Source organism: Schistocerca nitens, chromosome 3 (genome assembly GCF_023898315.1).
Source record: "Schistocerca nitens isolate TAMUIC-IGC-003100 chromosome 3, iqSchNite1.1, whole genome shotgun sequence".
Taxonomy (NCBI): Eukaryota; Metazoa; Arthropoda; class Insecta; order Orthoptera; family Acrididae; genus Schistocerca; species Schistocerca nitens.
In genome coordinates this window covers 741,451,005-741,467,668 of record NC_064616.1, presented here as the reverse complement: position 1 = coordinate 741,467,668, position 16,664 = coordinate 741,451,005, and the positions used below count along the sequence as shown (strand labels likewise).

At 34.7% G+C, this 16,664-nt stretch overlaps 1 protein-coding gene across 1 annotated transcript in view; it reads right to left on the bottom strand.

The window, feature by feature from the left end:
• The window catches only part of LOC126248717 (dedicator of cytokinesis protein 3), a 1,129,652-nt gene that overhangs the window by 87,631 nt on the left and 1,025,357 nt on the right, over nucleotides 1-16,664 (bottom strand). The window contains exons 18-24 of the mRNA XM_049950022.1: nucleotides 15,119-15,308; nucleotides 13,132-13,277; nucleotides 12,337-12,441; nucleotides 11,072-11,347; nucleotides 8,006-8,165; nucleotides 2,893-3,041; nucleotides 2,662-2,747 (exon numbers count right to left, since the gene is read on the bottom strand). Coding sequence (XP_049805979.1) covers nucleotides 2,662-2,747; nucleotides 2,893-3,041; nucleotides 8,006-8,165; nucleotides 11,072-11,347; nucleotides 12,337-12,441; nucleotides 13,132-13,277; nucleotides 15,119-15,308 — 1,112 coding nt within the window. The remainder of the gene's footprint in view (nucleotides 1-2,661; nucleotides 2,748-2,892; nucleotides 3,042-8,005; nucleotides 8,166-11,071; nucleotides 11,348-12,336; nucleotides 12,442-13,131; nucleotides 13,278-15,118; nucleotides 15,309-16,664) is intronic.

Here is a 16,664-nt window from a genome sequence, read left to right as displayed (position 1 = left end):
CCCTATTCAAGATGAAAGGGAAAATACATTTTTAATACAAATTCAACCCACAGAAAATCGCATAGCTGTGGTGTACTTGCTGGTTTTTGTGATATCCCATTAGCTGATGAGGTAAAGCAATAGTTTGATGAATGGCACAAAAATATTCTGCCTTACCGAGAGAGAGAGAGAGAGAGAGAGAGAGAGAGAGAGAGACTTCCTACAGACTAATACTCTGTCAAAACTCTTAGAGATTTGGTATTACATAAAGTGTAAATATGAGAAAAGTATATAAAACATTTACTGAATACTTTGTGCTAAAAATATATGAAGTATTTTTCTAAAGTACTGAAATTCTTTCTAAGGCTTTCTGCCTAAGTGGGATTTATAATTGTGGTGAACCAGCACTGAAACTACAACACAATAGTGAGAACCCCCTTGATTTTTTTTTTCTGTTGCCTGTCAAGTAGCTAGAAGATGATCAGGTATGCAAGCCTCAGACAAGGATATTGCATGTTTTCTGTTGATGGTCCATCATGATTACATAGTTCAAATAAATTTTGACTCATATCATCAGAATCAATTAAAATTGTTGTACTACCAGTTGCTGCCCCTCATATCACAAAACATGCCTGATACAAATGTCACCAACTTTCCATGCCATTCCATTAATATACGCACTGTATAGAAACAGCTCACTCTATGATCTTGCGATTCCCTGGTTTCTTCACTTTTTTAAAAAAATACTTGAATGCTGTATTTGTAAGAGATTTTGAATGTTTTTTCAATTCTAATTGATGGCTTATGTGTGAGCTGAATGTAGAGATCAATATGGTGTATTGCGAAATCAATGTCCTGTCTTAAGCTCTTTCAATATTGCCAAGCAAATCCATGATGCCTTTATGCTGAGAGATTAAACCTAAACCTAATACTATCATTGTTTTTCCTGTAAGTGTGGATTATAGAGGTCCACCACATCAAAACAGGTCTCAAGAACAAATCACACGAGTATCATCATGCTCTGTGCTTTAACACATCTGTTATTGTGAATGCTGAGACAGTTCTTTGGAAAACAGCACAGTCAAATTCCTTCCTTATTTATCTGCCTCTCATTCCATTTTCATTGAGTAGGTTATGCACTGCCACTGACTTCAGTATGAAATATTGTCCTCGTCCGTACAAATTGGGCTCGAATTACACCCATGGCTCATGTTTTAAACATATTTTAACTAACTGGGAGCATATTTCACACTGTATTGAGTGGCAGCTCATAATCACACATTTCTACATCTACATCCATATCTATGCTCTGCAAGCCACCTTCTGGTGTGTAGCAGAGGGTACTTTGTGTTCTTCTGTCACTTCTCCCATCCCTGTCCCAGATGTAAATGGTTTGTGGGAAAACAATTATCGGCAAGCATCCATGTGAGCTCACATCTCTCTAATTTTATCTTCATGGTCTTTACATGAGATATACGTAGGAGGAAGCAATATATTTGTTGAATCTTTTAGGAATGTATGGAACTTTAACAGTAAACCACATCATGATGCAGAACACCTCTCTCGCAATGTCTGCCACTGGAATTGGCCAAGCATCTCCATGATACTTGTGGGCTTTCTAAATGAATCAATAATGAAATATGTTGCTCTTCTGGAATGGATCCCCATGTGGGGAATCTCGGTCAGGTACCTTCTTTCCAGCAGTTAGTTTTATGTGGTCATTCCACTTTAAATTGGTCTGTACACATACCTCTAGATATTTTGTGGAGGTAATTGCTTACAGTGATTGTTCTGCAGTCATATAATCATACGACAATAGATCTTTCTACATATATGCAATACATTACTTTTTTATGTTGAGGATCTACTGCCTCTCCCTGTTTCAATTGTCAGTCCCCTATAGGTCTTCCTTCATTTCGCTAAAATTTTCAGCATTGCGATATCTCTGTATATAACAGCATCACTGATGAAAAGCCTAAAATAATTTATGGTGTTATCTACTTTGCCATTTATATGCATTGTGAAAAGTAATGGACATGTAACACTTCCTTGGGGTACATCCAAAGTTCATTTTATGACTGAAGACTTCTCTCCACAGAGCATGACATGTTGTGTTCTGTTTACTAAAAACTCTTCAGTCCAGTCACACAGTTAGCCTGACATTTTGTATGCAGTGCAGAACTGTATCAAATGCCTTACAGAAGTCAAGGAATATGGCACCTACCTGGGTACAAGTGTCTACTGCCTTCAGAGTCTTGTGAACGAACAAAGCGAGCTGGGTTTTACATGAGCATTGTTTTTGGAACAAATGTTAATTCCTACAGAGAAGAGTCTCACTCTCCAGAAAAATGTAATAATATGCCAGCATAAAACAGGTTCCACAATTCTACTGCAGATCAACTACACCTAGAATTATCTTACATACAGTTTGTTTGCAAACCCATGTTTACTAGAATGTTTTTACTTCCATTATTGTATACTTCCATTCATGGCAGTTTCTACTAGATGTTTTAGAGAATTTTGCATTTACTAATGGTTTCACCCAGCTGAAGAATTATGAAAAATTAGAACCAACCTTTTCATAATAATTTAATCATCTGCAATCTGCACACAAAAAATTGAAGAAATAATAGTATAAATGAATTAACAATAATTCTTTTACTTAGGGAAAAAATTACTTACATTGTATTGAACAACTGCCTGTATTCATCATCCCCCTTATTTTCACTAATCAGAATATCTAACTTATCAATGAGCTCAGACTCTACCTGAAGAGGAAGAAAAATAATAAAAATTATCACAGTGTGGAGAATATTGAGACATGAACACAGTTATCTTAAAATTACCACATGAATAAAGTTATAAGATAGCCATAATTATGTCATTATACTTCAACATCGTCTAAACACTCACTTGCTTGAAATTTCCTTTTGCTTTTTGTTCACATTCCATCATATCAAAAAATATGTTCAGAGTTGCCTTACGCAGTTCTGCTTCTGGTACCAAGGTTACTTCCAAGAAGGGTCCAACCATTGTTGGAATAAAATTTATTTTGTGCTCTCCTATAACAAAAAAAGTGAGTCTAACTGAGAAAACCTGTTTCCCTAGTGTAATTCATAAAATTAAAAGCAACTGTGTAACAAACATCTTATTGCCTCAACATTTGTATGAACAAAGACACTTCTGAAATTTTTGTATCACCTGGGATAATTCCTTCACTACTACAGCGAGCTGTTAAGACAAACATATATGTAAATGGTAAACTAAGATAGAGGATAGCTAACTTAAATGTTCCGGAGTGAGCAAATTCTCGCTTTATATTATGAGACAGCCATATTCCGTTTGTTTTGGAGTGGAATGCAGTGACTATTCATGATAAAAATTAATATAAAACAGTTTTTAGTATCATCCAAATTTTTATTACCATCCACAAAGCATTTTGAAAGTTAGCACTCTCATCCAGCTGAAATACACATGTAAAAATGAAATGCTTCCATCTGAAAATGAGAGGTGCAAATACCCTAAACATGATGTGAATGTTTATTTAAAAAAAAAACTGTGACAGATACCTGTTTTCCATATTTCAGTGCTATGAAAAGAAAATTCTAATCAAAATTCATAGAATTTTAAATGCATTTAATTTTACGGAATGGTAAAAATGTATTTTATGCGACCCCATACATCTTGGCTTTTATGCACTTACAAAATACCACTGATTTCCCCATTAAATAGCTACAGTCCATGAGAGGGCGAGTCAAAACAAAATATGTCACCAGAAGTTTCAAAAACTGTCAAATCTCATCCAAATGGAAGACATGGAAGAACAAGCAGTTCTCACACCTCTTACACATCAGACCATCCAAGACAAATGTCAAATTCAATTTGGAAAACTGATGAACAGCTGCAGTCAAATATACTGACAAAGACTAAAACAAGCAAATTTGACTGTAGTTTCTCAGAGTCTGGCAATCTCCAAAGAGTGGTGCTATTCCACACAAATCAACCACACCAACTCTACTATGTGATTAGTTCAATGTGGTCTGGAAATCTAAATGACCTGACACATTGTGCAACTAAGATCACTTGATAAGCTCTCCTATTTTGATGACCACCACTAAGAAGTCAGATAACAGTTTTACTTTGCATGCCGAACTAGTAAGAGTCATAATCAAATTTATAGCGTTCTTTTCATTCATTTGAAATAAAAAATATCATCATCAGTTACAGAAAATTAAGCTTGTATACATCATGAATGTGTATAGGGTATTAGGAAAGATTTGCAAATGAGGCCAAGTTGTTAAACTCTACAAAGTGAAGTTTTGTTGGTAACCTACACAAGCTTTGTTTCTGAAATATGGTGGAACAGTGCAGTTTGTCGTCAACTACATCTAGTGTCCAATTGGTTACCTCTGCCACCAACAGATGGTGCAAGACACCAATCTGTTAATTCGCATGGCCCATACATGATGAATAAAACAGGGTAACATGCAAATCAAGATGGACATGGTGTTTGAAAGTTGTACTGCCTTAGGAAAAATAAACAGAAATTGTAGCTCATCCCACAAATATTAAATAGCAGTGATAATTAAATGGTAGTTAGGAAAATGAATTAATACTGTAAAATGAGGATACGAGCTAAGATGTTGGTAATGCAGATTATGTAAATGATGATTCAATTAGAGCAAATAACTCATATATGTTACCACATTTCGCTTTCAATACATGAAATATCTTGTGACAAGCATTCTTTGACTACTGAAGTTTGATGCTACATGTATCCATGTATAAACTGCAATTTTCTAACCTTTTCCTCTGTAGATAACTTTATGTTGATCATCATGTTTTGTATTATAATGAGAGTGATTATTGCAGCTTCACAAGGGAACCATTTTCTGTTGATTCACATTTATTACTTACACATTTCACCAGCAGCTGATGGGAGTGAAGAAACTTGAGCGTGCTGTATAATGAGAGGGAAATGGGAGAAGACTGTAGCTGTAAAAACAAGGATTTTTAATTGTTGGATGAAATAGGCCAGAAGAAGCAGCTGAAAAATATGATCTTCAAAATGCTTATTTGTATAGTTGGCTGTCAATATGGCTAGTTACAGTCAAATAGAGAGATATAGGTATGCCAGTCAGACAAATTGTACTATACAGTATACAGTCATGGAAGTTCACAAAAGTTGACTATATAGTATTTCTCAATGTATATGGACTGCAAAACAGCAGAGAAAAATAAAAATGTTGTCAAGGGAGATAGTGCAAGGTTAAGTTCATTACCTGTTGAAGAAAGGGATCTTTCTTTACAGGAAAATATATTTGTAAATGACATGAAGAAGCTTAATATTCAATATATAAATTTTGTACAAAGATGTCAGAGACAGTACAACAAAAACCACAATTGAAATCAGGTGTACTTCAGTGATATGTTTTCTGTGAGAACAATTTATGAAGACTAAAAGAATAAGTTCTGCCATGCTCCACAGTCCAATAAATATCAGAAACTGGATTCTGCACATTAATTTCAAGCATCCTGGAAGTGACACCTTCAGAATATAACAGGCTGTCAAATGAAAATGAGACAGATGGAAAACAAGAAAGTAAAATGTTTATTATTTTAAAAGTAATTGCGATAACTGTTAATACATTTATTGCACTGTGAGACAAGATGGTCAATGCCTTCATGGAAAAACGTTTCGAGTTGCCTATGAAATGATGATTGTATTCATGTGTGCACCTCTTCATCCAAAGAAAATTGACAGTCATGAATATCTTTCTTCAGGACTCCAAAAATATTGAAATTGCATGTGGAGAGATTGGGACAGTACAGAGGATGTGGATGGGCCTACATGTCGCTAAGGTCGTTTTGAGTGCACTGCAGAAGTTTCCCTGGGAAGCCCTTAAACATCCCCTACAGAGTCCTGACTTCTCCCCATGTGATTTCCATATTTTTGTAGCCCTGAAGAAAGGCATTTGTGGCCATTGATTTCTTCACATGAACAGGGGCATACACAGTACAGTCAAGGTTCCATAGGCAACTGCAAACATTTTTCCATGAAGGCATTGACAGTGGGATAAATGTACTAACAGTTATGATGATTAGCTGTGACATAATAAACTGTTTACTTACATTTTTCCCATCTGTCTTATTTTCATCTGACTGTCCCTTACATGCAATCCCCTATAACTCAATTATAGCTGCAAAGTGAAACAGGTTACTTTTACATCTGTTTGGGTTGGAAGCACACACAAAAGTTTGTAAGCTACCTCAAGATCCTTTTATTTTTTTTAAGGCACAAGTGCTGGCTGACATGAAGCTATTAATGATAAACGACATCTGGGTAGAAGAAAATTAAGATCAGTCACTTGTTTCTTTTTAGATTTATTGCGGAGCAAGTAGTCATTTGGACACTGTAAAGGATGTTTCAAGTCCTTACTGCCACACTTCAAGATCTGATAAGTCATACAAAGGTCATGATTTGTTTTGTTAAGAAACATTGGATTTTCAATACATTGTTTATGAATACTGCTCATGGATGAAGTATGCAGTGCAACTCAGTGGTAGTTGTTGGCCTGCTTCTAACCCTTCAGTGTGCTTTAACAACAGTAGTAACTGTTATTGTATTGTTGTTTACACATGATATTCTGAAACCAGCATGAACTATAAATTGTTTGAGAACACTGGCATGATTATAATGGTTACTAAAAGTTGTGAGACTTATTTTAATTATGATCTTCCAAAATTCTTACATGTACATCTTTTGAAAGTACTCTCCCTATGACAACAATATAAGGAAAAGATAGATTGCTACTCACCATAAAGATGACGTGTTGAGTTGCAGGCAGGCACAATGAAAAGATACCTACACATTAGCTTTTGGCCAAAACCTTCTTCAGAAAAGGAAACACACACATGCCTTCATCCACACAAGCAAGCGAATCTCACGCACACATGAATGTCATCTCCAGCATCTCGGACCGGATCTTACTCTTCCTATGTTCTATGCACCACTCATTTCATATAAAAGACTGAATGGAAGTCTCACAATAGGTTTAGGTACACATCATGACAATCTCTAAACTGAATCTGCATTTTTTTATGAGTACGGAACCACATTGGAATAAAATGTCTACCTTTGCCCCTTTAATTAATTACCTTGTTTATTATTTTCTGCTGTCTATTGCTCACATTCTCACGGAATACATATTGCTTTATATAGTCCCATATGCATTCTTCCATGATTAGCAGACCTTCACCGTCAGGGACCCAAAAATAAGCATCAGTTCTTGTTTGTTTTGATTTTCTACTAAAGTACACTTTATGAAGATTTCACAATTTCATTTTTCGTCTTCATGTGGCTCATTTCTCCTTATGCTTTTCACACAAAGTCTTTTTCACAGTAATTGCAAAGCTACACCAGAATTTTCTGTATGTCCCAAATACGATTTCCTTTCCATTCAGTTACAGAAACAATAGTAAAATTTAAATGTACTAAATGAACTAATAATTAACAAAGAAGCTCTTACAAATAACTACCTCCATAGATGAATACTTATTTACTTTATAAATTACACATCCTGTTTATGTATGCCTCTCTCATTTCCTGGTCGTGAGTGACTTTTCATTTTGTCTACTACTTCTCCCACTTTCTCCACTTTTCCAAGTTGTCTGTTCCTTAATTTCTTATGAGAAAATTATTTGTTCTAGGAGATCATAATTCATTTCTAGCAGTTGAAAAGACTTCCACCAGTTACTGTTGTCAAGGTGGATCTCTTTATAAATACTAAGACAATAATGATATATGTTTTGCTTGCTTAACTTTGTAGAATGAAACAAATTACCGTACAATACAACTCTTGATTCTGTTGGTGATACAAACATCTATGACAATGATAAACGTGTATACAAAAGTAACAGTAATCTTGGGATGAAATACATCACTCTAAGGTACAAAAATTTCAGTAACTATTTCTCAATTTACAAATAATTAATAACATAACGTTTACTATCTTCCATCTCTTACCTAAGCTTGACCACATTGAGAGAATCTGAAATCCCATTAGAACTCTCATGTCTCCACACTTTTCTATTATCTTTTCTCTTTTCACTTCACTAAACTTTTCAAGTTGTAGAGATGGTTGTGTTAAAAAGGCAACAGCTAGGTTGAAATAACTGCTCCACAGCTGAAAAAAAAACCATACAATTTTTAACAGACTGGAATAAACATGTACAAAATTAAAACTTATTATTTACTTCAGTCACAGCTGCAAAATCATAAGGGTGATGATGAACAGTTTCTGCTGTCCGAGGCTGTATTGAGAACTATGTAGGTTGTTTATAATATACAAATTTTTAGGAAGTCACTCATGATGACAATTGTTGTATGGTAAATGGCAAACAACCAATATAGATTTGAGAATGGCCAAAACCAGTCAAAACCACTTTCTCATTTTGCAGTTATGACTGAAATAAAAAATCTATTTTAACTCAATAACAGTTCCTATAACTCTCAAATACAAGGTGTTGACCACTATAAAGGCTGATATACAAGGAAAATTGGTGTTATCTGCTAAGCTTGGGGGGGGGGGGGGGGGGGAAGGTACAGTGTTTCCAAAGTTATGACACGCTTTATCTCACTTCACTATTGAAGATTTTTGTGCACTTTGCAATCAGTAAGCTACACTTAGATGGAGAAGCTTCATGAATTTGATCATTTTATATGTGAATTAGTTAGTTTTATGGTATTCTGATTAATAATAGGAGAGTTGCAGAAAAGTAACAATATCACCATAAGTAATTAATCGATTTCTTTCAGCATTACCTGTACATTATTTAATATTCTATACGCAATAAGAAGTCGTTCTGTGTATGTATTTATCAAATATTCATGTTTTTATGTATATACAAGTTTATCTAAAAAAAGATGTATGTGTATGTGTGTGTGCACACGCGCATGTGTGTGTGTGTGTGTGTGTGTGTGTGTGTGTGTGTGTGTGTGCACACGCGCATGTGTGTGTGTGTGTGTGTGTGTGTGTGTGTGTGTGTGTGTGCGCATGCGCACTTGCTTTTTGTTGTCTGCTAATGCAGAATGCAAGATATGAAACATATATGCAGCAATGTTGGGAAACTAAGGAAAGTAGATATCCTACTGTTTTTTCAGTTCAACTGTATAACAAGGAAACTGTGTACTGACATCTATTTGATAATTATGACTTCACCGATTCTATTTTCCAATTATTTCCACCTATGATCAACATCTACAGCTGCATTTGTACTCCACAAATATCTTATCATGTGAGGAGGTTGGCACTTTTGATACCAGTATTGTTTACCCTCATCCCCATTCCATTCAAAAGTGGTGTGTGGGAAGAATGACTCCCACTAAGCCTCTACATCAGCTCTAATTTTTCTGATTTTCTCATCATAGTCATTTTGTGAGATGTATGGGACGTTGTAGTACGTCAGCTCATTCTTCTTGGATTTTACGATGATGTTCTTAAATGAAATTTCATTTGGTTGCTGTCTCAGTTACAAGTGTATTGCCTGCTAAGCCCCTTAATTGGTTGGAAATTGCATTCGTTTATGAGCTCATTGAACAACTCCAATAAATCAGTGATTATTAGCACTCAAGTCCCAACAAAAAGACAAATAAAGGAAGGCGTGCATTCACTGATCTAAACACTGGCAGTTGTGGATGATCATTCCTGCAAGTAACTCTCTGTTCAAATCCTTCTAGCTTTCATCTCATTTCTGGTTTCATATAACTTTTAAGAAATTAAAGGTGTTACACCTTTGTAAAATAAGTAGTATCCATTTACTTTCCTACAGAATACTCAACGTAACTTTCCACATACACAATTTTCTTGGTCCAAGGAAAAATGGTTCATGCGTGTAACTCCTATTGACTACTGAACAAATTATGTTACCCCTCTTAACTCTGGAAGATTCCATAATACATTGCAAAACATTTGCATACTGCATCAGAGCTCTTAGAGAAATTATATAGTGCTCATCTTTCACAGATAGTCCATATGTCCAGTCTGCCACTGATGTGTCAACACAATAATGCAACAACATTCTTTAATGCTCTTGCTATGTCAAAGGAAATGATGAGAATTTTCAAAAACAACCACTTCACTGGGATAGTATAAAGCTTCAGTTTCAACACCTACCAGTGTGTCAACTCGTCATCTTCTCACACATTTGTCATGGTGTTTGTCAGAATCTTTGCCAAGAGTTTCTAATTTCTAACTATAGGTGATTAGCAATGAATATACCACAAATAGATTACTAATATTATCTCCAATTTTGTGTGCTAAGTGAATGGTGTCACTTTGACATCAGATTATACCTTAAGTGCATGACTTTTTTGTATCACAGTTTTCCTTTCACAAAAGCCAAAAAATAGTTTTAGAATGAGCAAGTGAGGTTTTTTTTATTCACTGTCTTGCTATCAGGACATTCATTGAAAAATCATGTGTGTATATGCTGAACATGCCTTGTACAATCACAAAAGAAAGGGTAGCACAGACATAAGTGTAAGCTAAGAGCAATGAATAGATTACAGGGATTGCATGGTTTGTCTCTGTCTTTTTGCAAATGTTGAAGAACCAATATAACAGCTTGTTCTTTTGCAGTTATGGAAGGATCTCAATATGCAATTGCCACATCTGTATGAACTAAAGGAAGAGAACATGAAAACAGACTGAGAGAAAGGAGAAAGAGGCAGTATACAACAAGATTAAGATAATAGAATTATAAAACATACAGGACAAAAAGAAATGGTCAACACAACATGGTACAAGAGCTTACTGTTTGTTATTTTTATAAGAAAAACAATTTCTTACTATTTGCATAGTCAGACTACCACCCATTGTTACAGTTGTTAATGAAATATTGTACTGAAGAAAATGTAATCTCGGAGCTTGTAGTTATTACACATAACTTCATAACTTTTCACTATTGCTTATAATAAATTTAGCTGAATTCTGAAATACACCCATACCTCATAACTGATTCACCAGATTACAGAACAAAGTTACACTGATAGGACATACATAATAATTATGGTAATCAAGTGGAAACATACCTCACTATCAAAGTGGCAACAGCTGTCAAGGAAATTAAATGTCAGTGGCTGTGCTAGTTCACGAAGAGCATTGAGCATAACATTGTTGGCTACCATGCGCATGACTAGCCAATCAGGGGGGAAAACTTCCTGTCGCACTAATAATCGAAATACTAAAAATACTCTAAGCAGGAAGTCCTTCTGAGACTTTCTGTCACTAAGATGCTCCCATAATCTCTTGTAATGAAATTCATCCAACAGCTGCAGCAATCCAACAAGGCAAGACACAAGAGAACCCTGTAGGCATAAAAGAAACAGTTATAAAATAGTATATGTCCCAGGAATCTTACAGTCTTACACACTGACTACAATTTTGAATCTCTATGTTGACAGTGCATTCAGGTGGGGGGGGGGGGGCAACATAATCAATCATACAGTTTCAGATAAAAAATCCAATTTTATATTTAGAGGCCCTTCTATAATTTATCTAATGCATGTTTCTTGTAATTAAAGCAAAAAACAACTAAAGTCTTTGGAAGAGGAATAAAATCTTCCTTGTATGATTCCAATCAAATTCATTAACAGAATACCTTCATCTGTATCCTGAAATTTTCAAATGAAACTTTAGCATGGCACTATCAGACATGGGTAAACAGTCACAGAAGCAAATGACAAATTGGGGGAGGGGGGGATATGCTACAGTCCTGCTGCTTGACTACTGTACCTCTTGCTTGCCACAACAGGAGTCTATTCACAAGTCAATTCAGAAAACTTGTAAATATCTTAGATTGCTGCTTTTGGGCAGAAAGACTTGAGCAAAAAATTTTGTGTGGAGACAGTAAAAGATACAATGGAAGTGAATTAAAATTTTAGATTGCAACCATAATGTGGATCACATAAAATTTTCAGTATAATGTTAATTTACTCTTGTCAAAATTCTGTGAAATGGGAATAATACCTCCAATTGGATTATATCTAGTGAAGCACTGTAGTACCCAAATCAACCTTTGGGTTGAGGGCAACTTTTTTAATAGTAATCCTCACTTGTAAAATATATGTGTTCTTTCCTCTCACATAACTTATTCTAAGCCAAAGAAGGAACTTGAAATGAAAGCAGACAATTTATAAGTAATTTAGAATGAAGACTGAAACCTTTCACAAAGTATTGTTTCTCTATGATATAGTACTGTGTGTTTTAATAATGATGCAGAGTTTAAAGAAGTTCCTATAATTTAAGTAAGAACTTTAACAAAGCATATCAAATTAATGACTCAATGGTCACTCACCAAAACTGATGCAGAACGATCTATAATGATGAGAACAGTCTGTATTAGCATTTCCAATGTATTCAGGCACAAAATTTCAACATCATGGTGCAAGCAATTATTAACCTGTAATTAAAATTCATAGCGGTTACATTAAATTGAAAGAAGATATCACACTAGCAAAATACAGTAGGTTTTAATGATTTAACAACTTAAACAATAATAACAAAAGTAAAAAAAATATGTGCCAGTCATGTTATTAGTGAAGATGGCTGTAAATAGCTTAATAGTGAGATGGTAGTAGAGTTACGCAAATCTAATTGATCATTTGGCTACAAATAGACAGATAACAGAAAACATCATGATTAGAGAAAATGAAATAATCATTCTAATATATTCTATGACGTATTTGTGTAGTGGTTAATATACAGACAAGTAGCTACTCTACCATGTCAATTAATGAAATCACTGAATTATCACTAGTTAAATGGCATTTGAAAATGCTACATGAATACCTTTCATACATTATTTGTGAAGTAGATGGCAGGGAACACTTCAAAGAAATTCTTGTACTTAACGTTGTGAATATATAGTTATATCTCTCATATTATATGTTCACTATTACTATGTCACAAATATATAGTAATATCTCTCATATTAAATGCTCACAATTAAAAAGCATATGATAACTAAAACCATTCTGTATAGTCCCATATAAGTGCAGAAAACCAGTAAAAATCTCAAACAGAAAATCATTAAACTAGAAAACAAACATAATTTTTATCATTTTCAATACATATTTTGAAGAAGACTTACCTTCCCTTGTTCCTGAGCTTGTTTTTGCTTGTAAAGGAAGCTAAGTATTTCAGAAAGAATGTCTGTACAGAGACGCAGTTCATCTCTATGAGCTAGGTGATGCCGGAGATGTTTACAGATGATTGCCAGAAGTAAGTTTCTGGATTCTGCAGCAGTACATAGACATAGTTTCCATTATACAATTAACAGTATTATTCTTAAAGTATGCACAAAAGCTCACTTGAGAAAAATGTAAGTCAACCATGATGAAATATTTATAGGATCTTTCAGTTCAACATACCACAGTGTCCTCAAAATAAATAATATTAATAGGCACTGAACACTGATACCTATTGTAACCCTATATATGACATACTACAAATAACCTTAAGGTTGGGCACCACAGCTGAAGAACTTGTACATAATGTGAAAAACAATCAAACAATTTAAAATAAGAGAGGGTTAAATAGCCTATATTAAACTGAGTGGAAGTTCAAATCTGCAATAGCTGTGTATTGTGTTTTCACTGTATGATAACTAGTTTCATACCCTGGAGGTATATCTTTAGGTCATATAAAGCTAATACTTCATGTGCCATTCCTTGGTTGACATGAGAAATGTGTACCAAAATAATTAAATATCTGTCAATGATGTAAAATACAACTGACTTGCACAGCTCATCATAAGTTCTCACTTCAGCTATACAGGTAGATTATAAATTTTACCCACAGTACACAGTATCCTACCGCAGAATACAGTTTGTGGCACAATAGCAAAAGTCTGGCAACGTATTCCATTACCCACAGAAGGATATTCAGTTTTACAAAAGTGTCAAAAATGCACATTTGGGAACTTACTTTTTAACATTTGCTTGGCTCTTGCATGTTAATATTATACGTTATTCCCAACCAAGTTCCACCCAAACAGTAATTTCTTGAGAATTAAGCCCACAAATTTCCTGTTCAGTGAACAAGGTGGCATTGTAGCACAACACTGGACGTGTGTTTGGGAGCATGGTAGTTAAAATCTCCATCTAGCAATCTACATTTTGGATTTTCAGGACTTCCCTACACTGATTAAGGTAGCTGTAAGGATAATTCTGTTATAGATACATTGCCACTTTTCTTCCTCATGCATTACCAATACAAACTTGAGCTTTGTCTCTAAGAACAATGTTGTCAATGAGACATCGAACCTTAATTTTCCTTCCATATTTCCTCCAGTTCATTACTTTTTCATCATTTCTAACTGATCCTTACACATTTGTCTTTAGATTGGGTCCAAAATGATTTTAACCTGGCCTTGCCATATTTCACAACTTTCATCACCTTGTTTTCCCTCTCTTCTTCCCCTTATGTCAAGATGAAGTAACTACATTCAGCAAAGAATGAAATTAAAATGACAGATACAGCCCATGTATTAGTGATTCATAAAGCATAATAAGACATCAAATTCTTGAAGTGATGCTATGGGAATACTTTCAGAAACAACTTTTTTTAATAGTGAACAATTTTTTATTCCAAAGAATTTTAATGGGAAAGTCTAACCCCTCGCTGAAGACACATAGCACACATTTGAAGTTACAAACTTTATCATTAAGAAGGGGTAGAAGCTGAATATCATCATAATAATTGTGTGAGGCACAACAGGTGTATGATACATCAAGTTTTACGCAAATAACTGATTTATAAAACTATATTCTTGTAATATTGTTACTAATGAGAGTTGCAGAATGCATTTCTTGGATGACATCATGTGGAAAAACACATAACTAAATGAAGAACTAAATATACTTAGTGCAAAATACATTAGAGCTTTTTAACTCTCTACTGTTGTCAGAAATGGAAAACATCCCTTTTTTTAAGTACTAGCTTGACAACTTTCTCTGAACAGTCCAAACTTTAATCTTTTGGTTATAAATATCTGGCTTGATAAATTTGTCATTTCTAAACATTATTTATCAAAAATAAAAAGCCAGTGTATTGTCAAGCCTAAAATATTTACTTACCATCATCAGCAAAGAGTTTACTGGTAACCATGTTGCGAATGGCAGTAAGCTTTGCCTGAGTGAGTTGAGGTGAGAGATCCCTTGATGGTAAGCTCTCTAACATCATAGTGGCTAGCTTTGTTACCTCTAATGCTGGTAATACTTGTATTAGCTGCTCAAATACTGCACTGATGCTATGCAAAAGAGCCACCTGGGAATAAATTATTTATGGTTCATAATAATTAAGTATTGCTTAACAAATAATAAAAACACTACCTTTCTCATAATAGAACATAGTTTTGTACAAATTTAACAATTTTCCACATTTAAAAATATTAATAGGTACGTATTCTTCATACTTGTAATTTGCTGTATGTAAGTAACCACTTTAACATCATTGCTTGCAATTTTACACACACACACACACACACACACACACACACACAGGTGAACCAGACCTCCACTGTTAAATTCTCTGAGATGGTAGTTTGGACCAAAAGAAGAAAAAAATATCTAGTATACATGGGCTCTATAACGCATATCTAAAGAGCTACGAGCACCTCAAGCTTGCTACTGTGATACACATCTCTTCTACTGAAAGCTCTTTGCTTTCCATATTTTGAGAGTTGGTAGTATGTACCAAAACAAGAAAGAAATTTTCAGTAAAAATAGGCCTTAAAGTGCATACCTTAATAGCTATGAGCCCTTGTTAATTTTTTCTCCTGTGAAACACCTCTTTTCTACTGAACTAATGTTCATAGCTTTTAAGGCAAGCATTTTAGAGCCCACATTTAAGGGGCATTTTGGTCTTGTTTTGGTCCATACTACCTTCTTTCAAAATGTGGAATGAAAAGAGCTTACAGCAGAAGAGGTATGTTTCACAGTATCAAAGATGAACAAGTGCTCACAGCTCTTGAGGAACACATTTTACAGTCCATGTTTACCAGGCAGTTTTCATTTTTGTGATGTGTAGCTGGAGTCAGTGCAAAGTAATATTAGCCACCATGTTTTTCATGTGACACCCAGTATCAATGAAAAGTGTTGGTTTGTTTCCCATTACAAGCAAAATTATTCGTAAACCTGAATTTTAAATGCCTTTCAATAGAGTGATCCAAAATTAGTCTAGTGTGTCCTGTGTTTTATCAATATTTATTAACGATGACAGTAAAACACAAACAATACCCAGTACTCCAACAGACACAAAGTAGTGCTGTGGCACAGTGGTAGCAGTCAGCACTGGTCAGATCAGAGCTGCCACTGGTGGAGTACTGGTTATACTTCATGTTTTACTGTCCCTGTTATTAAATATACATAAAATGAGCATCCCATAAGACTAATTTGGGACTACTCTCTCAAATGGGTGCATAAAATTCCGCTTTGAAAATCATGTTGTTTGTAACAGGAAACAAACTGATGTTTTTCATTAGCAATGAGCAGTGCATGAAAGACGTGACAAGCAGTAATTGCTTAGACTGCCTCCAGCTACAAATTGCAAAAACAGAATTATAAATATGTGCTCAAACAGCAGAGAAAATGTGCCTGATGACTGTTAGGAAGGCACCTTGTA